The 26,072-nt window shown below is 35.0% G+C and overlaps 1 protein-coding gene across 9 annotated transcripts in view; it reads right to left on the bottom strand.

Annotated features, from left to right (window-relative positions):
- Window positions 1–26,072, bottom strand: part of CSNK1A1 (casein kinase 1 alpha 1) — a 51,478-nt gene that overhangs the window by 4,716 nt on the left and 20,690 nt on the right. Inside the window, exons 3-11 of one of the 9 annotated variants that reach the window (XR_546156.2) lie at window positions 20,491–20,617; window positions 16,791–16,889; window positions 14,287–14,370; window positions 9,974–10,113; window positions 9,007–9,085; window positions 7,919–7,993; window positions 5,729–5,835; window positions 4,595–4,743; window positions 730–1,131 (exon numbers count right to left, since the gene is read on the bottom strand). Coding sequence is in view for 7 of the 9 variants with exons in the window: in XM_008528313.2 (XP_008526535.1) it covers window positions 4,590–4,743; window positions 5,729–5,835; window positions 7,919–7,993; window positions 9,007–9,085; window positions 9,974–10,113; window positions 14,287–14,370; window positions 16,791–16,889; window positions 20,491–20,617 (865 nt within the window). In the remaining 2 variants the exon portion in view is untranslated. Of the gene's footprint in view, window positions 1–729; window positions 1,132–2,755; window positions 2,839–4,589; window positions 4,744–5,728; window positions 5,836–7,918; window positions 7,994–9,006; window positions 9,086–9,973; window positions 10,114–14,286; window positions 14,371–16,790; window positions 16,890–20,490; window positions 20,618–26,072 lie in introns of those variants that run through there. The other 8 variants (XM_070569202.1, XR_546157.2, XM_008528314.2 and 5 more) reach the window with 8 other exon arrangements.

The following is a 26,072-nucleotide window of genomic DNA, read 5'->3' as shown; positions in this document are numbered from 1 at the left end:
GGGGGAAAAAGTTAAAACAGTGTTGGAGGATTAATGTGACGATTTAGGAGTTAATAGCTAAACTTAAGTTTCTTTTCAAATCTGCAAAAGGAAAAAAAACGTTTATTTTTATATAACTAATCAGGAGATTCTAACCCTCAATGTGAAAAGTATATATCTGCTCCTATTTGTGAGTTAACTTCAGATGTCCCTGAACTTTTTTAATAGAACTGTAAACTAGTTCGAAGGGATACTTATGTAATACTAAGGCTTGGAAGTTTGTGATGGGCTTTTGAAATTTAGGACCCTCTCATAGTATATGAAAAGACGTAACTTTTTAAAAGTAATTTTGAATATAATATTCATAGTCACTATATAATGCCATTTATATTAATTAACTTTTCCTAGAACACACTTGTGTGGTTGTTTTGGTCGCAAAGAATCAGAATCAAGCTTGGAGAATTTTGAATCAGATTGGCAGTATAAATGTTAAAGAAAAACAATACAGTTAACTCTTTTTTCTCCACAGAAACTAACAAAGTATTAAGTTGGGAAAGATAAAGGAAATAAATTTTATTTTTTTATCACTACAAATAAGATAATGACAACTTAAGTATAGCAGGTACACATCATCCCTGAACATCCCTGAAGAGCATTACAGAAACAGACTGCTGATCTGATTTCTTTTGTCTTCCCTATTACAGAATTCACTCTCCCACAGATTTCTGAGGTTGCTGAATTTTAAAATACCTGTTACAACTGATTCCTTCGCCAACTGGTGGATGGTCTGCATTCTACACCACCGAGTCACAGCAACACTGTATTCTTCTAGGTCTTCCAACTGCTGTGGTATCATCCAGACAATCTCACAAGTTGTAAAGTTTGACAGGTCCAACAAGCCTTAGAGACGTGGGCTTCAGACCACCACAAATCGACTCTTGCATACTCATCTTCACTTCCCGTTGGGTTATTTAGTTCTTTTCTCTCCGGCTTTATTGTCCAGTGAAAAAAGCTGACAAAAATTTCAGCAAACAAATGCAGCTCCCTGGTACTTCTCTGGATTGAGTGTATTCAGAGCAGATCAGTCTCTCCAGATATCTCAAGGTCTTCCCCTGTGATTTGGGTTACGTTGCTGAGTGACCAGCCACGTTCCTAGCAGCAATTGGTGAAGTCAGAAAAAGTTAAGCTAGACATAAATGGCAGGTGAAGCCCAGTAAATACTGGAAGGTAATTCAAGGAAGACCATGGACATGGATAGGATAATGTGATGGAAAAATACTTCTAATCTCTTAAATGTCAACAATTTGACAACCACATATACTATTATGATAAAACTACGCTTAGTATTGATGGCTGGAGTAGTGAACAGATGGGTTAAGATGATGAGAATAGCAGAATTATGTGAGGATCCACCTTTGGCTTCACTACCTTCTGAAATTCTCCCCATCTCTGCCCTCAACTAAAGAAACGGTGAACTTAACCGGATTCTGAATGTCCTAAAAATATTTCCTTTTTCTGTACTGCTTCTTAAACATCTTGAAAAGTACTTTCCTAATAATCACATATAAAAGGAGTGAAGTGCATTTGGAAATTTGTTAGACGTGAATCTTTTATTTTTCTCCTTACCATGTACGAAAACAGTAACTATAATTCTGTGGTACTTGAGCACTGAAAACTAGTATAGATCATAGAGGGCAGTAGGAGAAATGCCTTGTTTCTTAGTCTTTTGATGGGCTTTGGAATGGAATATATCAAAAGACCTTTTCTTTAGAAAAGTAATTAGGTTGCCTACTACATTTAATAAAGCCTATCTCAGTTAAGTCAGACTTTGAAGAAACTTAGATATTTGCTTAGTGAAGTGCAAAAACAACTTTCCATGTAAGAAACATTAGATACAGATTTTTCGAAAATAAAGATAATCATATAAAATATATTAGTGAATGCCACCGCCTGGGGGATTTTTCCAGGAATGGAATTCCTGCAATATAGAGATCTACTTGGTGAAGATTCACTTAAGAAACTGAATTATCTGCAGTGAAAACCTCTGAATACATAACTCTGTGAATCACAAATGATCCGATGTATTAAAAAAACACCTACAAAAATTTTAACCAGAAAAATCTAATATGCTATTTTCATCATCACTGAAAGGATTTCTTGTAATCAATGAATTATTGAGCTGCATGACCTCTTCCGTGAATGAAATGCTACTGTAGTGGATCCTAAGAGAGTAGGCTTCTAAATACTCTTATTACTTAGAGTTGGGAATCAAGAGTAAGTAGCCTAGAGAAATTGTTTTCAAACTTCATAGGAGATTTCTTAATGGACGACCCAGATAATAAGGCTGGGGTAGAGGTTAGGGGAACAGGCTCCCTGTACTTACTTCATGAGCCACCCTCAAACTTGCTATACTTTCATGGCTTTATATATAGGGGGTTTTGTCTAAGACTTTTTTGGGGGCACTAAGTTCTATATCCAAAATAAAACAACTGTTTATAACAAGTCAAAGACAAAAAAGAATTTTGTTGTTTGTATTCTACGGAATGGCACATTTTAATAGGAAGAAGTACTTTGTTTGGAGTCAAAATATGCCACCTGGAAATGCATCTGTGACAGTTGTCAGTAAATGCTTATGTGCTACGTTTCACGAAAAGTCCAATTTTTCAAAATTTTACAAGTGTGTGTTTATGTAACAATTTGTATATCTCCTCTGTGTAATGCTATGAAATTTTTCTGATTTTAACTTGCTTCTACGAAAAATAGCTACAATACAAAATAAGGATTAAACTTAAGTTTAATTACAATTTTTTCCCAAGGAAACATACTAACTCAGTGGATCCAACTTCTCATCTTTAAGACCTGGATAAAGCAGGACAAAAATTCTGCTTGTTTATTAAGTAAGAGACACAATAAACTAACAATGGAACTAGTTCAAAATACGGTAATTCTTTCTGAAGGCTGCTGAATGCCTGAAGTAAACTGTTGTAGGTCAGATGAGATTTCAATCTAATTTTAGTTCTAGAAACTGCAACTCGTGATGATCCTATTATCCCAGCTAGCTTTACGAAAAAACTGGTTTCATTTTGTGAGAAAAAGCAAATACTATAGTTGTCAGCTGTAACAAGTCCTCAGTTTAGAGACTCTACCTGATCTTAGGACCATTTCTCAGCAACAGTAGTTACCTATCTCATTAAGAACTTCTTGGCACTATGATTAGATATACAATGATTAAAACACTCAAAAGGGGCAACTAAGTCCCAACTGAGATGCACAGGCAGACCAGTGTGTAAGCACCAGTGTTTGCTATCCTGAGGTGAAATTTCATCATCTAAGAACCCCACTATATTAAACCTTCAACTGTGAATCCTTCCCAAATACAGAAACATGGAAGAGACGCATCTCAACTTGATTCATAACAGATGAGCTGCTGGGATGAGGATGACATCAGTTAATCATACTTCTTGAAAAGTATCCTCAGATTAGTCTATTTTTAAATTACAAAATTGTTTAACTACAACATTAAAAATATGGACCAAAGAAGACCAAGTTCAGACTAGAGCAGTCATTCAGAAATTAAATAATCAGAAACCAAAAACCAAACCTTATCTGCCCACCACTTCCACAAAGTAGGCAGGTATCAGGAGGTAAGCCCCAGAAACAGGAAAAGAAAAACAAACAAGAAACACGACACAAACACAGGAGTTGAACTGTGTGGCAGCAGTGTAAGAAATGGAGCTGCGCCCTGGCAGTTCTACTCCTCAGTAGCACCAGGGGTGCCAGAGAAAGACAGAAAGGAAACAGACTAGCAGTTCAATGGCATTGGCCCCAGTTTTCTTCAATATGCGAGGCCTAACTGCAGAATTCCATTCCACAATGGACCCCTAGACCCTGAATATTTGCAAGATTTTTAAAAATAAAGCCAAAAACAACAAAAGAATTATTTTGAAATTATGAACAACATAGTTAAATAGCAACTAAAAGAGAGATTTTTTTTTGTGACTAGGAAATTTGCGTCGAGCTTTTCAGTTATTTGAGCATTTGAGAGAGTAAACAAGATGCTCTGGAACTGAGAAGATAGACACTTTGGGGGCAATGCCAGACTCACCTCTTGAAATCAGATAATGTTCACAATTTTCCATTTTAAATACAAAGGCATTAACATGCAGAAAAAATTCTTAACACTGTTAGTCTGAAAGAAAGTCAAAATACCATGGCTAACCAGATTCATTATTAAAAATCAACAAGTGTTAGGTCTAGGATTTTGGATTGATTGATTATACCATATTCCCAACACCAAATGTTTATTTTGGAAAAAGGTTAATGAATGAGTAAAAAAGATGCAGCTGTTAAAAATGACCCAAAATCCCAAGAGAAATGATACTATACACACATATATGTATATACAAATACATATACATATATATATGAACAAGGACATTTGGGTTTAAAGTTAGTAGTCAAATTTTCCAAGGACGTCTTTTTTTTAAAACAAGAGCCAAATTTTCATGTATTTTAAAACCACCTCCTCGATCTAACACTGTTATAAATGAATGAATTACCCAATTTTGCGTTCAATTTTTTTCCCTGTAACGTCACTTGGTTCTTGGCTACTAACCTTTCATGTTACTCTTGGTTTTGTCAGTTTGCTTGCCTGTGGGGGTTTGGGCCTGCTGACCCTGCCCACTTGAAGAGGCTGCCTGTTGTGCTGCTTTCTGCTTTAACATTGTCCAATCAAATGTGTAGTCATATTGGTGGTTCAGGGTCCTGGAAAATATAAAGTTATATATACCAATCCTGCAATAAGAGTCCAGTTATATATTCTACTGAACTTTCAAAACAGTGAGGGCATTTTTTTTAAGAAAAAGAAGATTTTTCTATTAAGTGTGGTAGTTTCTAAAAGATTTCCTTCCCTACTGATGAATTTCATTTTAACTGTTCAGTTAATTAATTCTACTTTTTACATGTCACGATTAGAGGAAAATGTCAGCACTTTGGTCTACTGTATTCAATAAGAGTAAATCCTCTCCTTTTTCAAAAAGAAGCCGCCTTTAAACTTCCTTGCAAGAGGCAGGAGAGTGGGAATGAAAGGCAGCATGACAAACAAATACACTGAGTCAAGATGCCAATTATCTAGGGAGATATTCACAGGAGGTACCTCCTAAAAACAAATCAGAGTAGGTATGGGACTGAAAGTTTGTGAGGGAGATGTCCATGCTGGTGGCTTAGGAAGACTCTTCTGTGGTTAGAGACTCACTCCACATTCTTATTCTCTTCCACCTAAGATTTCAAACCACACGTACTCTATTTTCCCCCTTTGTTCAAGACCAATTCTGGGTTGCACCTAGGGAACCGTAGAGTTTGGGGCTGCCTCCATACTACCACAGACTCTGTAACTGTTCGATATTTTAACTGTTTTTCATTTTGGTAGTGAATTGGGTTCTATACCAAAGTTAGAGAGTTCCAAGGGCCACCAACAGTCACTTTTATCTACTGTAAATTGCAATTATTGTGGAAAAGTTAGATTCCACTTTGAGTTTGATTCAACTGATTTTCTATCCCAAACTAAAATATTTTCAAGCACATCTGCACACTGCACAAATGGAAAAATGCCAAACTCATAGTTTCCTAAAGTTTTATTCATATCGGTTAGATCCACTTTAATCTGCTCCTTGTCAGAAGAGAGTGTCTGATGGATTTAACTAATTTCCCTCACCTAGTTTACAGTTTTAAGAACACCTTAAAAACTGACCTGAAAAGAATGCGGAATAGCTGCCTCAGATACATGTAATCCGGGGCTTCCTCAAAGCGCAGCCCACGACAATAGTTTAAGTACATGGCAAATTCTGCAGGAAATCCCTAAAGTTTAAGAGTTAAAACACAAAGTAAAAGAACAAAAAACTTACTTTAAGATAGAAAAATAAATGTTATTTAAATACAAACAAAAACCTATTTGAGGAGGGTATTTTACTACTTTGCCAGAAGATCTGAAAACTAAAATATTAAGCTATGACTTGGTATCCTCATAAATTTAATAAAATTTCATCGTCCTAACCACTTGATTACATACAGTATCTTTTATTACTGGTAAAGGAAATATGCCCTTTTCCTACAGTATTATGTTCTTAAATAACTTAGGTACCCCACTTGTTCATTTACTATTTTATCAATGTCTAATAATTCGATGGCAACAATGAAAAACGGCAAAATAGAGGCCAGCAATGCTCTTTGCCAGAACAGGACAATGAACAGTATTCTCTCCCCACTCTGAAATTACTCTTTTTTATAATAGTAGTATATACCTATAAAAACAAAAAACTAAAATCACCAAGAGTGTAGCCATACAAAGCAACCACTGTCGTGATTACAGATCAATCCAATGCTTTGTCCTATGAAGAGAGTGAGTTGGTCTTTTCTTTCTTCTGTAACTGTTACCACATCGCATATATAATATATTGTTTTTTTCCATTAACATTATATTGCAAGCATCCTCCTATGCTATTTCCAATCTCTTCATAAGCTACTGAATGGCTGTATAATATTTGACCTAGTGAACACATTATAATTAACTTGTTCCCTGTAATTAGAAATGTAGGGATTCCAATTTTTTCTATTATGAACTTGCTTTTTTACATGTATTACAAATGGAGTTAACCACAAATGAAAGTCTAATAGCATAGTTCATGTGTTACCCCCTTATGCAAACAGGCAAAACCTTACCAAAAGAAAACTACCAATATCATAAGCATTAAAGATATGAAATAAGAAGTACCACTGAACCACGAGACTGAAAACAATGTCACTACTTTATAGGAATACCTAATATATCTGTGTTAATCGTACCCTGACTCAATTATATGTGGTTAATCCAGAAAGACAGACATGGCTCACAATGTCTAGGTCAAAATTAAGACACAGCCCACAAGCAAAGAATCTACTAAATTCCCTTTCCCATCCTATAAAAATGGCTGACTTTTCCAATAAACAAAATGAATTTTTCCATTGTATGGAAATAGTAGTGTACAGAAAATACACTTTGCTTCCTGAAGTATACAGATTTTACAGTTATTTGGGTGGATTATAACATATGAACATTTTATTCATTAACCTAAAATGTATTTCATAACTTTAAAAAAAAAATCCCAAAGAGTTTCAGGAAACATCAGTCTCCCACTCCATCCCCTTCTTTATCGCAGAGATGCAGAAAAGCGAAAAAGCAAATTTGTGCATGGGGATACACATGAAGACCTCACCATTTCTCCCCTTCCACAAAGTATTACTTCAACTTATGCTGATTTCTCCCTTCTATCACTCAACTATATAATTATATACTGTTTTCTAATTATTTCAAGTATGCAACTGTTGTCTCAAAGACAACCACGTAGTCCTCTTTCTACGGAAGAGACCATGGTCATTCATCATGACACATCTCTATTCTCAACTCACATGCCTCTCTCTCCGTGAAGTTTGAGATTGCAGAGAAATGAGCCTGATTCAAACTGTCAACTATGTTGTCAGACAATCACTATTTTGAATTGTTCTGATCTGCCTGCCTTTGTTTCCCTACTCTTTGATGTGCCAATTGCTGACATCCTTTCTTCTCTAACACCACTTTAGGGAAAAGGAGGATATTTCTTAATTTAATTTTCTTCATAAACTAGTGAGGTTCTAGTAGAAACGTTTACCTGACCTCTTATTTTTCCTCCAATTTTAAATAGAATATAAGGGCCCAAACCAATCAGAAAAATGAACGTTTATTCAAAATGATTCATATGTTCAAGCCATTCTTAAAGATACTTAGAATCATCAAAAACTAAATTTAAAATGGTAAATAGCTAGCTACTTAACAGGATGTTTAAGTTCCAGGGCTGGCAAGTAAAATGTTCCTTTTGTTCTTGGATTATTTATATTGTTTTAAAAAATACTCACTATGCACACTTACCTTACATAAAACTTCAACAGGAGTGGACATCTTCTTTTCACTAATCTTTTCATATTTTTGTTTCTTTGTTGCAGCCTGAGGAAAATAAGAATTAAACCACAAAGACATACTAAATACTACTGAGAAGAACCTTATTAGTTTAAAACACTAGACATAAATGTAAACTTGAGATTCAAGAGAAATCACAACCTCGAGTTAATGAGAAATCAAAGTACAATATATTTAAAAAGTTTTTTTCTAAACTGTTAGCTTTTTATATGAGTTTCTACTTTTAGAACATTTTTAGCTATTGGGAAGGGTGAGTCTAAGAGGAGTATCAAAATTATGATTTAAGTAAAAATGAGTGAAGTCAAATTTGAAATGAGTTTTCTTAGCCCATATTCAACAAAAAGGGAAAGGTATAGACCGCTCAATACAAAAAAAGTGCCCATCATTTAGTGACATTATTAACTCATGTTAAGTCAAAATATCTATCCAATGTAAAAACATTCATATTGTGTAAAGCCACCCACACAAGCATTGAGCAATTTGTCTAGCTCACAGATGCTGAATAAATAGAGGAAACATTTTCCTTTAAAGGAACAATAAAGTATCAAAATAGCCATTAAATTCTAGGGCGCAGTGACTTATTAACACACAAACACTTAGAAAAACTAATGGTGAAACTCCTAGTTAACAGAAACAAAATATTAGGATAATTAAATAATATAGTTAGTAATACTGGATAAACTAGTTTTACTGTACATAAAAGCATACATTTTCAATATAATGGCAACATATGAAAATGCGAAGAGTCTCCATCTATTTTAGGCCATGTCAACTTTCATCCAAATAAAACTACTGGTTACCAATGGGTACCTGCTTACTGTCCCAAAGGAAACTGTTTTTCAGTTATGACTGTGGGATTCTATTAACTTAATTCTTACTGAAACAATCAGATTTTATTTTCTCAATAAAAGATAAAAATAAATTAAAGTTAATTCATTCTCAGAAAACCTCATATTTGAAAAGGACCTTAAAGGTCATCTTTAATAGGTATTTTTATTTTTAAAACGAAACAAAAAACTGATAGTCTTCATCTGGTTTACCTTCAGTCCTTGCCATGGCAGGCTGGTTCTATTAAAATACATCAAAACATATCCTAATGATTCCATGTCATCTCGGCGACTAGAAAGGAAACGTAAATTTATGAGCTGGAATTATTATAGAAACCATGTGAAAGAAAGCCAGGTACACAAGAAGACATTTTCCCAAGCAGGAGAGGGAACAATTTGGTGTTTTGTGCAAGAAGGTACACAAAGGTAATAAAAAAGTTCATAATGAGTTATTTCTAAACAAAATTTTCTCAAAGAAGCCAAAATTATAAAATCCAACACAGTCCTGCAATTTAATTTTTAAAGAAGAGCAAAAGGATTTGGCTAAACAACTTTCCAAATAAGGTCAACAAAGACGGAAGAGGCAAGGAGCAGGACACATAGAAGTTTTACAAAAGCTCATAAAAAATAACTTCAGGGATGAAATAAATTAACATTTGAAAGCTAATTAAACATCTATACGTATATGTATACATATACACACATACATATATATCCAGACACATGTATTTAAGGACTGCTGATATTCTGGCTTACAGGAAATGTGAAACTACAGTTTAACCCAGGGTATTCAGATATTTTAAAAATAACTAGTATATTCTTCCCCAAAACTCAACTTGCATCATTACAGTATATAAGCCCAAGATCAGTATTAAGAAACTAAGTACTGTCTTCAGCTGCAAAACTAAACATCAACACAAACTACATTTATGCTTCTAACTTTCCATCATACAATCTTTTTTCCCCAAGAGACAACTTTCAACCAAGAAAACAAAAAGGCCTCATTTAATCAGCTCCTCTGTACTAGCTAAAACAGTGGGTAAAAGGATTAATAAGCATCGCTGAAATCCTCAGACAAGAGACATCTTTAGATACTGTAGGAAACTAATTAAAATATTTCAAAAACCCATTAATGGCTTTCGCTATGGATATGATAAACACATTCAATCTTCAAACTCACCTCTGTTCAATACCAAGATGTGCATTGATGCTAGCATATCGGGCAGTGCCAGTGAGATTTTTATCTTCTCTGTATGGTATGTGTTGCCTTGTCCTGTTATCTCTGTACTTTTTGGCCAAACCAAAATCAATAAGGAATAACTTTAAAAGAAAATAAACAGACATTAGATTTCCAAGCTTGTTCAATTAAAATGTTTCTTGTTCATTAAATGGCATCTATTCTATTTTGTTCAATTATATCAAAATAAAGTATAAGCAGAAGAGAAATGAATAAACTTAACACTCCAGTAAGCTTTCACTTTTCTTCATCAATAAACCAAGTTAAAAAATACAGTTAGATCAAGTGGTTGTTCCTTGTCAGCTGAACAATTTCACAGGCCCAGTTCATTATACACTCGGGAACCTGTCTTTAGAAAAATAGTGGAGAAATGTATATATGCTTGACAGCAGAGTTGACAAGTGTGCTGTCAGCCATAATGAAATCTGACAGCCTTTTACTACTGGTAAACAAGCAGCATGAGGTTTCAAGAACTAGACATAAGCTATCAGGAACTCTTCCATTCTACAAAGGCCATTCTTTAAGTAGGCCAACAAATGCTTACCTAAAATAAGACAACTGAAAGTTTGATACTGATAACAAAATCCAGATTTTTTTATTAACAAAAAATAAGTATTTTTAAAACAAGCATGCATTATGTTCTAATACTTCCCATTGACATTTATGCTTAAACTTCTGGAAAACGTAACAAGTTTATCTAAGATCTTAAAAAGGTACTTCATTATTTAAATCAAGGTAGCTCACAAGTAGCAGTTTAAGTAAGCTACCTAAAAACCAAACTAGTGTCTTAGAACAAAATGTTTTGTGCTATCTTATTTATATGGTACACAGGGAATAAGATCTTGTTCATAATGCAGCTAATTTTTTAAAGTAATTTAGGTTTACTCTCCATGATTAAAACCTTTAAAAGAAAAAGAAACGAACGAACAAAACTACTTTTTGACCAAAAAACTCCAATATATTCATATTTACCCACCTTCTAAAGCAAAACAAATCATCTTAAAATTTTAGCCTTTATCATAAAATCACTCGCTAAAAGTTATGTCTACAAAGACTATCGAGCAAGGCCAGTTTATGCACCCTTACAATCCATCGCCCTAGATCATTTTTTTCTAGTTATGCCTAAATTCTGTAGTTTTTTCCATTAGGCTGACATTGGGTCCCTTCTGCTATAGCTTATAACCTGTGATAAGGTGGAAAACCCAACCACCTAATCTGTTAAGGTTTGTGTCAAAATATAAACAAAGCAAGTTATTAATTTAGATGAAACAGATGTGACCAAGTGCCTCTCTTAGTTATATGTTGAACAGGAAAGGCACTGAGGTTTGAGCTCCTACCACCATTTTAACAATGAGATACTTTCCTAGTCTAATATAAAGAAAAGAAGATTAAATTTTTAGTAAAATGTAATTGGATAATGAAAGTTCTCTAATAAGATTAAACTCACTTCCTAAGAAATTAAGTTATTATAGGAAGATGAGAAAGTTAGTGTTATAAAACACTAAGAGAAAGCTCATACTCAAGTTTCTTACAAAAATTAGTACACAAATATTAAAATATATGAACTACACTTCTGTTAAGCAAAACAAAAATTATAACTTTGCTTCTGCAGATTCACATGGAAAGAAAAGAGAAAACAAACACATAAGGACATCTAGCTTCACAGTATTTTCCAAATATCCCTAAGAATTATGTGGGTTTTGAATAAAAACTGATATAGGACACAGACGCTCTTCTAAGGGATATCTTCTGGGATAGCTCCCTTTAGTACTTCAAAATGAAGGAGACAATAGCAACAACTCAGACATGATTACGTCTGATAGTTCCATTCATGGCTAACTCTACATTCAGTAAGTAGCTCCATTTATAAGTAAAACCAGACATTTTCTCATAACTAAAAGATTGCTTTATAAAAACTCAGTGTTCACTAGAGAGTTCTTTCCTTCCACAACTCTAAAGGATGAAATCAAATTCAATAAGAAAATAAAACATAATACAAACACTATCTTCTTAAATATCTCAGTCTTTAATCAAAACAAAAAACTACAAAGCAAATAAATCAATTTAAAATTTTCTTTTATGAAAAGTGAAAACACAGGAAAAGTAACGTCACTGCTAAACAAAGGTATTCTATTTTAAGAGGAAACAATTAAAAGAAAAACTACTTAAAATTAAAATTTTTTAAATCTCTTGGTAGTTCATTGTCTTCTAGTATCTATCAAGCTTCTTTAAGTGGCTCTCTATGCTTGATTTTAAAAATGAACATAGGGGCTGGCCCCATGGCTGAGTGGTTAAGTTCCCACGCTCCACTACGGTGGCCCAGGGTTTCGCCAGTTCGGATCCTGGGTGTGGACATGGCACCGCTCATCAGGTGATGCTGAGGCGGCATCCCACATGCCACAACTAGAAGGATCCACAACTGAAAATATACAACTCCGTACTGGGGGCTTTGGGGAGAAGTAAAAATAATAAAATCTTTAAAAAATAAATAAAAATGAACATAAACATAATGGAGTGTTTACACAAAAGCACTAGATACCAAGGATACTTAACCAAACGGCAGTAAATATGTAGAAGCAGAACCAAATAAGGAAAAGACAATATTCAGTAAGTCATAAGACAATGTACTTTTACAGATTTGCATATGCAAAGACAAGTCTAATTTCGTTGGTGGGTCAGGCTACTTTTCTGTGGATTTTAATTACATGTCATAAGTAAAATTTGTGCCTGTTTTAAAGAATGCCGTCTATTCTCCAGAAGCACGTGGAAATGAGTTAATGTTGGACATACTAGGATAACTCCATTCAGCAGAGGTGTATTTTCTTCAGAAACACTATTGCCAATTTCAGTTTTTAGTAATTGCAGCAATTTTTCTCTGACTCAAGGGTCACATTCTCCTGCCCTTCCAAAAAACCTCACAAGATCACTTTTCCTCACAACCCTGCTAACCTGTATGCAGAGAATATAAACAATTCAATACAATTTTATGGAAATTATTAAATGATTATGCTACAAAACATAAGTAAAATGTGGCAACGGATGGTTAAGTAAAAACAGGGCACTAAAGTTGCCTTATAATGTGTTTAATTACCCAGCCACCCCCAACCAAGATCTAGTCACCAGTTGATGTTTTTGTGAATAGAAAGAAATTTGAACTTCTGAAACCATTTTAACAGCAGGAGAAGGTGGTCCCTGGAATAATGCTGGGCAGAATGAAAAAGGATTAAATGATTACCCAGATGATGCATGTGGTAATTAAGCAACTACAAAGTATGCGCAGTATCAAATACAACTTTTTTTCCTTTTTGATTACTCAAGCCAATACTTGCTTCTCAGTGTAAACTAAATCGGATGATAACGATTCGTTCTTTTTTAAGGAGCTTCAAAATTTATATAGCTAAATTTTGTGATTAAAACAAAACACTATTTTCCCTTGTTTGTCTGAAAAGTCATACAATAAGGAAGCTAACTTCTACAAAAGTAAAAGAAAATGAAGAGTTCTACTTACATTTAAAAACTATTTAGAAAATTATTGAGGTGTTTATCTAGCCTGCCAAACACTAAATCATTAGCTCATGCATTCATTGAATTGCTTCTATGTGCTACTAATAGCAACTGTTTAATAAGTGCTTCAATTATGTTATTGTTATATTGTTAGAATGAATGTCTTCTAGTTCCAGAGCATATAATGCTCTTGAAGCATTTTATGCCGTTGGTTGAAGTTAAGGGAATCTAGAGATTGAGGTAAATCAATTCTAGAAACAAGAGATCTGAAATCTGATCTACACTTACCTGAAGCTCATTAGGGAAGGGGAAGAGAGGTGAGGTAGAATATATTCATCATACAGCACTTATGCAACTGAATTTAGATGTATTTCATGCATTAAGTTCTGCAACTCCAAATATATTTTTAAAAACTAAAAAAATAGTCTATCTCAAATTTATACTATTAGGTAAGGAATTTCAACACTAGACCAACATATTATTTCCTCAAGTGAATGTTAGAGGTATAAACATAATCCTGTTTTCATTTACGTTTTCTCTAAACTTTACAAGCTTTAAGCAAAAGCCACAAAGAAACACCTTAGTAATGTTATGTTTGCCAAGTATGTCTGAATAATGCCAACGTAAGAGGTGCTTGAGCAAGATCTACATTCTCCAGAATTAAAACAAAACAAAAATAATCAAAATAAAACAATAAAAAAGAAAAGCACATGAAGTTGGGATTGAGGTTGGAATAGGAGACAGTTTCAGACCTGGTTTAATCCTGAGAAAGATGGGTCCTGAGAAGTACTAACAGTCATGCTTCTTTTCCTCTTCCCCACTGGAGATTCTAAACACTAAACAGACAATAGAGGGTGGCAGTGCATCAAACAGTATTGCTTACATTGCAACAATGGCCGGCGCAGACAGGCAACACCGAGGCATTAGAGAAAGAATAGGGTAGCCAAATGCCATCCTTCTTCCACCAAGCACTGTAGCTTCTCAGTTTTCCAAATAAGAATCACATGCTCAAGAACATTTGAATTCTGGAAAATACTCAGGTTTTTAATGCCACTATATTGTGTCACTGCCTGAAACAGGGATAGCAATGGTGACATTTGGCTCTTTAACTTTTTAATCAAAAATGGGAAATTTGGATCTGCAATCATTGGTACCACAATCTGCCCTTCCCCCGAAAAAGATTGTACAGGGGAAAAAAATCTTCAGTAAGGAAGAGGTAGAAGGCATTTAGTCACCTTAAAATTTATTTTCATAAGCATGCAGGGCTGATTACTGGAAGAGATGAGCAAATTCACTAAGATTGGAGTGGCTACTCCTAAATATCAAATTCAGAACAATTTTCCAAATAAGAAATTTGACTTCAAAAATCAACCTCAAAAGCCCCCCAAAACTCTTTTTTCCCAAGAATAGAAAACTACTGGAACAAGCTGACCAAAGAATCCAGTTTCAAATAACTGGCATTTTTCAAACTGTAATACAGAAAACACTAAAAGCCAACTACATAAACGAAACACTAATCTAAAATGTTCAACAACATTTAGAATTTGAATCTTAAGTAAGGAAACACTTACTTTAATCTTAAGGAAAACACTGCGTCTCTACCCTAGAGTGTCTCTGAATCTGTGTTAACAGGAAGCAGATCCACAATATTTTTTAAAATATCTCTGAAGAGGACACAAGATTCTAAAAAGGTTTTCATCAGTGGTCAATTTGGACTTCCTAATATAACCATGTGATTGACAAGCTATTTTTAAAGGGGAGGGGAAAAGCAGAGAGGTATTATCTAGGTCATTGTTTAATTTTAAGGCAAAAACCGTGTACTGCAATGTCAACATGCAGAACACGGATCACATAAGGATAACGGATCTTTAGCGGGAAGAAAATCGGACAGGGAGGGCTGGGAAATATAGTCAACAGAAGATTAGGGTCAAACTGACAGAACTGCCCAAAAAATTAAGACCGGTAATTTTCTTTTCAATTAAAGTACCAGGTTTTGCAATAACAATTAAGAACCTGGAGACTTCAAAGAGAGAACCTACGTAATCTTTAAAAAAAAAAAAAAAGAAAGAAAGATGCAATTTGGGAATGGCAAGGTAAGCTATATGTAGATTTAAGCCCCTTTCATTATTTAAAGCTCAGCTTTCAACAAAAAATTTTAATTTCCTAAAACTTGGTCAGACCAACATTAATATCTCACATATTAACAACACCAGTTCTAATGGCAATGGCTCCAGTTGGCATTCATACAGGCAAACAAAGGTAAACATTTATAACTAGACCTAAAAACACCAGACATTCCCTAATGGTTTAATTAAACAAATGGGAATCTTCTTCCAAAACAAAACAAAAAACCACAAAAAACAAAAAAAACCCCAAGTTGTCCTGAAGTTGAGAATTTCTATCAGGTCATCAGATCATAACATGCTTAGTGCATTGCCAATGCTGCCTGTCTGCCCGAGCTCAACATTGAATTGATAAAAAAAGCAATTCACTCAATAAAACTAATCATTGCAGAAAAAGTTTCAACACAATTAGTTTCTAACTGCAGTCATGCACCACTAGCTAAAACCCAATCACCCCTTAAGTTCAACCATTCTGAGACCCCAATGAATACCAATTTTATTGTATTAACGTTCATTTCACTTGTCTGTATTTTCCTTTGAAAGGGGGAAGAGGGGTGGGAAACCCACCCAACTTGGCACCCAAGTAAAACTGTCAACTACTTTTGAAGAAGGCCCAAAAGTTATCCTTTTGAATACACAAATCCGAGGACTAAAGAATTCTCATTATCAACTATGCTCATTCAGCAAATGTTATCGCCATGGTGACAGCTGGGTCAGTGGTTCCCAAAGTGGCACAAGCACATATACTACAAAAACCCACATTTCAGAGACAAAAGTTAAAATCTTATTTTTCGCATTCAGGAAGAAAAGTATATGGGGTTTTTCACTATTTGAATGAATGAAAAACATATACAACTGTCAAATAGTTAAGTAACACAGAAGACTGCATTTCATTATAAAGCCCTTGGGAATTTTATATTTCCAAACAGATAACTAACCTTGGTTGGGTAAGTTGGAGAGAATTTATTTCAAGTTACAAAGTTAATAGAGTTAGCTGATTATTCTTCTAGCACAGTCTTTCAAAGCAATTATCAACAGCAAATTCAATTTACTATGACTTTTTAAAGATAGAACCAAAGCAATTCTTGGAGTTTTTACTTGTTGTTCTTTCATGCAAAGAACATTTGACTAACCTTATTACAGTGACGCCCAATACCCATTAGGAAGTTATCTGGTTTAATGTCTCTGTGTATAAAATTCTTTGTATGCACATATTCAATTCTACTGATCATCTGGAAAAAAAAAGAGGAGAGACAAGTGAGTTACATGATTTGAATTGTGATGAAAGAAAGCAACATATTATTCCTCAATTGTTTTTCAAGATCACAGTATATTTTAATAACTATTAATAGAGATCACAAAGACAGTGCTAGACAAAACTAAATGGAAAGAGCAACCAGGTTTTCCATTTATCTCGACTGATGTGGATATCTTTAATCTCTATATCGATGGCTATCTAAGCACAAACCTGCAGCAGGCTTTGGCCTGTTCTTCCAGTATGACAGCATCTAACCTGACAAGAAGAATTGGTGTTGGCAATTTTAAATTACAAAAGTCATAAATTTAGAACTGTTTCAGTTATTGTAATAAATTATAAAAAGTGTAAGCTAAATCATCACTTTCCACCCTCAATTCTATGCCCCCTGAGGTAACCTGTGTTAAAACAGCCTGGTATTCTCCAGATCTATTTCCACACTCTTACATTCGTACTGCATAAACTCGGACACACACATATACTTGGGAGTAGGGGATGATGACCAATCGACAGATACAGCTATCTTGTCATTATTGTTTTAAATTGCAAAAGAAGCATTCTATCCACTTTATTCTTGTATGCTTGTTTGTTTTTAACTAAACATATCCCAAACATTCCTGGAAGTTGGTAGCACCATAAGCATATCTTTTATATAAATGGGAACATCCATATGCTGGGGTTCCTTTCTGGCATGCTTTTTGGACTCTCCCATGTTTTTCCTCCACATTTATATTATAAAATCATATTCAAAAACTGAATAGTGAACATGTCTTTCTAACAAGCTTTTCTTGATTTCTTGGAAATTCTGCCAAGTCAAATGGTATGGGTCTTAGCACTCTTATTAATGGTTACAAACATTCTGTGGTATAGATTTAAGTTTTCCCCAATCATCTCCCAGCTCACAGTATTCTCATCGTTCCCAATGTTTTCCCACTGTAAACAATAATGCTATTAATAGACAAACACATCCTTATCCACTAGGGCTTTTATTTCTATGGGCGACAAATCCCATACAATTATAGGGAGAGTTCCTGGCTTGAAGGGTACATATATATTTCATTTTGCTAGGTGCCATCAGGCTGCCTTTCAAAATATGCTATAACAATTCATTTTTCCAGCAGTAGTATTTGATAGTATTCTTTTTCTCACTAGCAAAGTTATTTTAGTTCTTTCTAAACTTTGCCAATTTGACACGTATTAATCTCACTTGCAATTCTCTTAACACTTAGTTTGGAAATCTGCTCATTTTTACTGACTATTTAAATATTTACTATTCTACGACCTGTCAATCCATACTCTGTCCATTATTCTTTTGGCTTCTCCTTTTCTTGTTAATTTTAATAATTCTTGGATATAAGAGACAATCTTCTATCTGTCATTTGTTGTGTAAACAGATTTACATTTTTAAAAATGTGTCTTTTAACTATTTATGGTATCTCTTCCGTCAGTTTTAACTTTCAAATTATCAAATGTCTACCCTTTCTGTAAGATACTTAGAAGTTCTATTTGAAAATGTTTTCCATATCCAAAGATGACTGACATTATCTTTCTACCCATATGTTCTTGCTCTTCTCAGTAGTATGTGTCAGGATTCTATTTTTTATTTGTCCCCATTTTCCCCAGGGCTTTTATTACCACGGATATACAGATTCTAAATCTTACTCCTCTACCTTGACAAATGTCTTCTGAAGCCAAACCTGTAATCCCTGGCTTAAACTATTTTATACTTAGAAGGAAGTAAATGTATATAATGTCCAAATACCACCTTTAAGTACAGCAGCAAGCTGTACTTTAAAGGAAGTAAAACAAAACATTTGGCTTGCTTAACGTACATATTTGTCCTAGGTAAGCAATATCCATCATTAAACTGTGACTACTAACTCACCGGAAATAGGTCAGGCAAAAGACAATGGCATAAACTACAGACTACTCAAGTGTTGCCTATCATCTACAAAGTAAGACTTGGCTGTTACCTCCTTAAACAAATGCATTCCTGCAACACTCTTCCCTGAAGTATATTCTTTCTCTTATGTCAACGGTGTACCCAATATAAACTTCTATCACACATCTTGAACACTGTATTTTTCCACTTTTCTTTACTGAACTCTACGTTCCTAGAGGGAAGGGACTAATTCCTATTCTTCCTTGCATCCTCCAGTGCTAACTTAGGTACAGCAGTAGGCCCTGAATAAATGCTCACTGTAAGAATGCCTATGTGTTCCTGGCCCTACAGAATACAAATTCTTTCATTAGAATTCACTCACATCTTAGTTAAAAGATACTAAAAGGTTTGAGTTCGTAATGTGCCATAAATAGAACACTATAATTTGCTAATATTTGCTTGAGCCACTCAAAGGTTTTGTTAAGCTTAGGGAATACAAGGCGTTGATTACAGAAAATAAGCACTACTTTCTAATCATTTGAATTTATAATTTATGAAACTCTACCTCAAATACCAGTTCTGTTTATCACCTCATTTACTTTATTATGACATCCAATCTAAATCGTAAAATGTCATTCTCTTCCACAGCATTTTTAGAAACACAGTGAGTTTCCCTTGAAGCATTTCCAACATGTTCCTGCCCTTAAAGGTATCTTGACCAAAATTTAAAATAAGTTCCTTAACATTTACCTGTTATCTTTTATTGTATTATCTGTTTTCTCAAGGCTTGTTCCTGATCCCATTCCCCTATCTTAAAAATTCTTTAAAACTAGTTTTCTTTCTTATTTTATTAAGATCAAAGAATCTAAGCTCTGGCTTTAAAACAACTTAACCTCCAGCCAATGCATGAATCTAATTAATGACATCTCCAAAATTTGCCTGGTTTTGCTTAAATACTACCAATGGCTGAGAATCCATTGCTTCAAGAAGCATCTATTTGGTCAAAAATTCTTCCTTAAATAAAAGCCTTATTTTCCTCAAAAATATAGCTTTTATAAGGGTCCCACACATAATATATAGCATTCAACTTGCTTAATTTAACCAAAATTTCAATATGCAGTCACATATTGCTTAACGATGGGGATATGTTCTGAGAAATGCGTCGTTAGGCAATTTCATCACTGTGCAAACATCAGAGTATACTCACACAAACCTAGATGGAATCAGCTAGGCTATATGGTACTCATCTTATGGGACCACTGTCATATATGCAGTCCCTTGTTGACAGAAATGTCATTACATGGCCCATGACGGTATATATTTATCTATACTTATATACATTGAACCCTTTCTTCAAACAAAATCTTATAAGGAAACCTGCTATATTCAACACTAAAACAAATATACTCCATCTGATGGAGCAGCTTGAAAATTACTAGTCTATAGGTGAGTAATAAACCAATATAATCAGTTTTGTCCTATATCTATAGGAAAACATGTCCAAGTCATATTATAGTACCACACTTGAATGACTACACCCCTACTAACATCTTTTTTTTTTTTTTTTTGCTAATCTGAAGGGTAAAATAGTAACACATAGGTTTATAATACTCTGGTTTATAAATATTTAAATTACAGCTAAATAGAGGTGAATAGTAATATTCTCCATTTTTATTCTCATTAAAATTTCACATACCTGGTCAGCTAACATAAGTACAGTTTTCATTGTGAACCTTCTCGAACAGAAATTGAAGAGGTCTTCGAGGCTGGGTCCAAGAAGATCCATGACTAGCACATTGTAGTCTTTTTCCTGACCATACCACCTAATAAAAGGGGAAAAGTAGAAGGGAGGGCATTATGAAAAGTTGATTATCACTTAACACTGCCAATTTTAAAAATTCTTAAACCCTAAGCACAAGACCTCCCTCTCTGGTTAGGTTTTATTTAAGGTTAAGTTTTCCTCTATTCAGAGGATGAACTCACTGACTGACTATCCTGCCCAACATAATATAAGTATAAGGAGACTTTTTTTTTCTGTCAAGTGACCCCATTGTCCTATTAAGATGGAATCTGTGTGGCAGTCTTAACACTGCTCTTTCTAGGGCAGTTGAATTCTATACCCCATCTGCCACTGACTCCTGTGACTTTGGGCAAGTTTCTTAATCTCCTACTTCCTAATTGAAGAAATGAAGGAAACTATATCAGTCATTCTGAAATGTTTCAGAAAGCAAAGATCCCTTTTATTAAACTCTTGTTCCATTTCCTACCAAGCTGTATTTAATCAATAACTACTTGTCCTTTTTACAAAAAGGAGCCTCATTTTTGCTTAGTTTCAGATTACAGAAAATAACCAGTCTTACCACAAAGATAACACGGGCTTTTGATTGGCATCATGTTTTAATTATCCCATGCTGTGTTCCTACGGATAAATATACAGCTTGTCCAGAGTAACTCAAGAAACATCTACTGCTAATTTCAGAGACTCCAAGGACTGGGAATCACTGCAATAAATTATTTCAAGTTTCTATATGCCTATAATTCTGGTAAGGGTACTTTCCTAGAAATAAGCACTACCATTTTTTTTTTTTTTTTTTTAAGATTTTATTATTTCCTTTTTCTCCCCAAAGCCCCCTGGTACATAGTTGTATATTCTTCGTTGTGGGTTCTTCTAGTTGTGGTATGTGGGATGCTGCCTCAGCGTGGTCTGATGAGCAGTGCCATGTCCGCGCCCAGGATTCGAACTAACGAAACACTGGGCCGCCTGCAGCGGAGCGCGCGAACTTAACCACTCGGCCACGGGGCCAGCCCCAAGCACTACCATTTTTATTTCAAACTTATCTAGGTTGTGAATTCTGCTTGAAAAGAAAATTGGTCAATATTTAAAATGTTAAAAAAACAACAAAAAAAGAAGCAAAAGCTATTTTAAAGCTCAACTGGAGTAATTCCTTTGTTAACTCCAATAAGAACTAATACCAAAATATACCATATTTGAAAGTATGAGGATTTAATATTTTAATAATTATATTTTTCTAGAAAGTGCAAAATTAACTACATAGGTGTGGTCCTATATTCAGATACAGTGAATATGTTTCCTAGAATTTTATGTTGAGAGTAAAAGATCAAAAGGGAACGAGGCTTAAAAAGCTCACATTCCTTCCTATACTTTTGCTTGAACTGTTCTTGAGAACTACTTTGCAAGCCTGACATATGAATTGCTGCTATCAAACAAATAAAAAGGAATCCATTTTCACATCCTCTTTGTAGAGAAAGGTACCCTGATGAGGAAAGAGTTTCTGCTTAACCTTCTAGAGATCTTGCCCACTAGCCTAAGAAAAGCAATGGGGCCGGCCCTGTGGCCAAGTGGTTAAGTTCACGCGCTCCGCTTCAGTGGCCCAGGGTTTCACTGGTTCGGATCCTGGGCGCGGACATGGCATCGCTCATCAGGTCATGCTGAGGCGGTGTCCCACATACCACAACTAGAAGGACCCACAATTAAAACATACAACTACGTACTGGGGGGATCTGGGGAGAAAAAGCAGAAAAAAAAAGAGAAAAGCAATAGACGTGCCAATGGTAGAGTTAGTCTGTCTTTACTGTACCTAAATCTGTGTACAAAGCTGCTATAATTTTCCCTCTTCCATCCCTTATTTTCCATATAGGAATTCAACACCCTTCATATTCACTCAAACATTTACTTGAAAGAAAAACTCACAGTGGTGGGTTGGGCGGGGAGTCGACAGCGTGGAAAGAGATGGATAAAACATAACAAATAATACTACTATAAAAAGCAAATGATGAACAAAGTGAATAGGTGATGTTCTCCTTTCCTTTTTCCTTTCTGTTTATTTTGTTTTCCTTCCCTTCTTCCTCTTCCTTAACTTTAGTGCAGAGGCAAATTTGTGCTAGAGAGCAGTCAGGAACTTCAAAATCAGTCCTTGCCATTATAAATGTCCAATACTAAATCTAATTTATCTAGGTTTTAAAGAAAAAGAAATGATTCTCTAGAAAACACCAAATCCAGAAAGAGCCAAGGCAGCAAGAGGAAGGCACAAAGGCAAAAGGGGAAAGCATAAATCAACTCTCATAAGACCACATCTCATCTCTACATCAGCAGATTCACACCGATGGCTCATTAACAAAACTACAATAAATAAGCAAATTTTACAACCATCCATCCAAGCCCAAATACAAACCTGAAATGTAAAAAGCACAAATTCATACTTCATATCTTCATGCAACTACACATGATCTCATATAGCACTTTCTGAAGGGTCATCTGCAATGTAAGCCTTTAACGGAATACTCTCATAATGATTAGAAATTGAGAAAAATTTGATGAATTTGGAAACACACTCAAAAAAAAATCAAGTTATTGGGTATTTTTCTTCTTATTTGTTTAAGTGTATGAGTATAAAACATATCCAGTATTCTCAAGGTCAAGAAGATGAAGAATCCATTTAAAAAAAGCTGAAATACAATGTTTCCAAGACATTTTTCTCCATGGAGCAACTATGCGTTTCTAAAATAATCAGGTCTTTCTGCTGTATAGAGATTGGTAGTCCAACTTCTTAAACCTAAGCAACAGGTGTTTTTATCTTTTACATTTCCTTTTGGTTTCAAGGAACATATATCTTATTTCTCTAAAGCTAACACCTCGCATGCTCCCCATTTGTGCTTTCTATCTGTCCAACTGAGCCAGACATTCTTCTACACAGATTAGGAGACAGCAACCATCTTCTGCTTTTATCCAAATCCTACTTATTCAGTTTCTACCTTCACCTCCACATTTTCCAATTCTATTCTGAGAGTTTCTAACTCCCTATTTTCAATCCTAAAGTCCTAATACGCAGATGTCAAAGAAATCTTCCTTAAGTAGCCTATCCCACAATGGTCTCCCATTTCATGGAATTCCCACAGCCACTGACCACTGCTTGTATCCACAATAACTCCTTGACAATACAAGTTTCAGGGATTGTTACTTTGATTTTTCTGTCTCTACACCTGGTAAGATAGAGCTGACTGTTTCTTTGTTTTTTTAAGTCTTCACAGAACCTAGGTAATGAGCAAGCACTAACCTGATTCTCTGATACCTTTTAACTTTGCAGACAATCTAAAACATACCAACACAAAAATTTCACTCCTATTCACTTTCTAGATGCCTCTAAGCCTAGAAACTCAGGTCTTCTATTTAGACATTTTTTATGTGAGTAGATGTGTTGCTACTAAGTACACTGTGGGAAAGAGATGTGCACAATGTAGGTACTCAGATATCTATGAGATTACAAAAAGAACTCTGGTTTGACGTGACCTTATTATTCCTAATAGTTTCAAAACATGCAAAAGAATCAAGTAATTTAAAGGATGAAAGTAAAAAAAAAAAAAGTGCAAGAGTTTCATTTTCCATTTGTTTGTTTCAAATCAATGCTGTTAAGACTTAGTCTTGCCCAACCAACCAGGAAGTAGACTAAAGAACAAGTTCTCAATTTATAAAACCATCATTACTTACTTAGAGCATTAAAAAAGGTACCTTAAGGCCTGAAGATGCTAAGAGAAGGTAAGGTCCACCTCTTTGTTCTCATCTCCTTTCCTCTAAACCCATATCCAAACTAAACCTAGTTAAAAAATTAAAACACACATAAAAAGCAGAAATGTAAGACGATCTCTGCACAAGTCGCTGGGGCTGACAAAAACTGTTGACAGAATCAGAAAACCAAAAGATCAATAGGAACTATCTGTCAAAGACGACTTGTGAAAATGGTCTGCTACCAGTCAGATCCTGAAGGAGGGATACTTTGATAGGAAAAGTGTTAGACAGGGGCAGGAACAGACCACGGGCTCCTAGAGAGGGGAGAGTCAAGTTGGGTTGATAGTTGGGGGCTATATTACAGACTCTTGAATGCCTGGCTAAAGAATTTTAAATTCCATAAATAACTGGGGGAACTACCAGTAATGTGTGTCTGGAACATAATGTAATTAAATAAATTATTTTTAGGATTAGCCTTGGCATCAGTATGCAATATGGAAATCAGGGAGTAGGGAAAGGGCTGTCAATGAGAGGGGGGACCAAGTAGAAGTGTTATATTACAGTTGGAGATTTGAAGCTGGGGGTTTCTTTCCTCTGAGAAATCTCTTTATGAAAATGGAAATATCTCAGAAAAGAAATAAAATGACTGAAATATTTTAAGAACTCCTATGAGGCCTAAGGACTTCTAAGAACAATCAACCAGTATAATTATCCTAAGTATGCAGTTCTGATTAAAGCACCAAAATATGTTCCATCCCTATGACTAGGACAATAACAACAGAAAAATAGATATTTGTTTATTGTATGTCCTCCCCTTCAGACTATCAGCTAGATAAGTGTGATAGTTAATTCTGTGCATCCACTAGACTGGGCTAAGAGATGCTGGGAGAGTGGGTAAAACATTACTTTGGGGCGTGCCTATGAAGGTGTCTCAGGAGATTAGCTTTTGAATCAAGAAGATTAGCAACTGAACGACAGACTAAGTAAAGAAGATCACCTTCTCCAAGGTGGAGGGCCTGAATAGAACAAAAAGGCGGAGGAAGGGAGAATGAATTCTGCTAGAGCTGGCACAACCATGCTCCCAGTTCTCAGGCTTTGGGACTCATACTAGGATTTTAAACTACAGGCTCCTTTGGTTCTTAGGACTTTAGGCTTGGACTAGAACTACACCACTGGTTTTCCTGGGCCTCCAGCTTGCAGATCACAGATGGTGGGACTTAGCCTCCATATTGTGTGAGAGCCAACCTCTCTTAATCTCTTTGTGTGTGTGTTCCATTGGTTCGGTTTCTCTGGAAAATCCTGACCAATACAATAGGGATAGCCATTGTATTTGTCCTGTCCACAACTCCGTATTCCCAGCATCCAGCACAGTGCCTTACATGCAAGAAATGCTTGTAACATTTGTTGAATTAAAGAATGAAAAGCCGTATTACAGACTATAACAGGCTAGCGAGTGCTTGATTTGGCAGATGAGGAAAACAAAACAAGGAATACAAAAACACTCCCTGCACTTTTGAAAGTATAAAGTCATCAAGAAGCACCTACTCATCTTTGATTCCAATAAGGCCAATAATCATAAAAGTTAAAAAGCGACAATTTTAACAGAACAATGTCTTTTCCTATGCATTTACCATCTCATCTTTAGGTTATTGTCAGAGTCTTCACGGAATAAAAAGTATAAGCACTGAATCAGTGCTATAATATACCCATTTTCATAGCATCTACATTCACCAGATACTATCAAACTTACTCTT

This window comes from Equus przewalskii, chromosome 13, assembly GCF_037783145.1.
Source record: "Equus przewalskii isolate Varuska chromosome 13, EquPr2, whole genome shotgun sequence".
Lineage (NCBI taxonomy): Eukaryota > Metazoa > Chordata > Mammalia > Perissodactyla > Equidae > Equus > Equus przewalskii.
The sequence above is the reverse complement of the archived record's forward strand: the minus strand, read 5'-3'. Positions and strand labels throughout refer to the sequence as shown.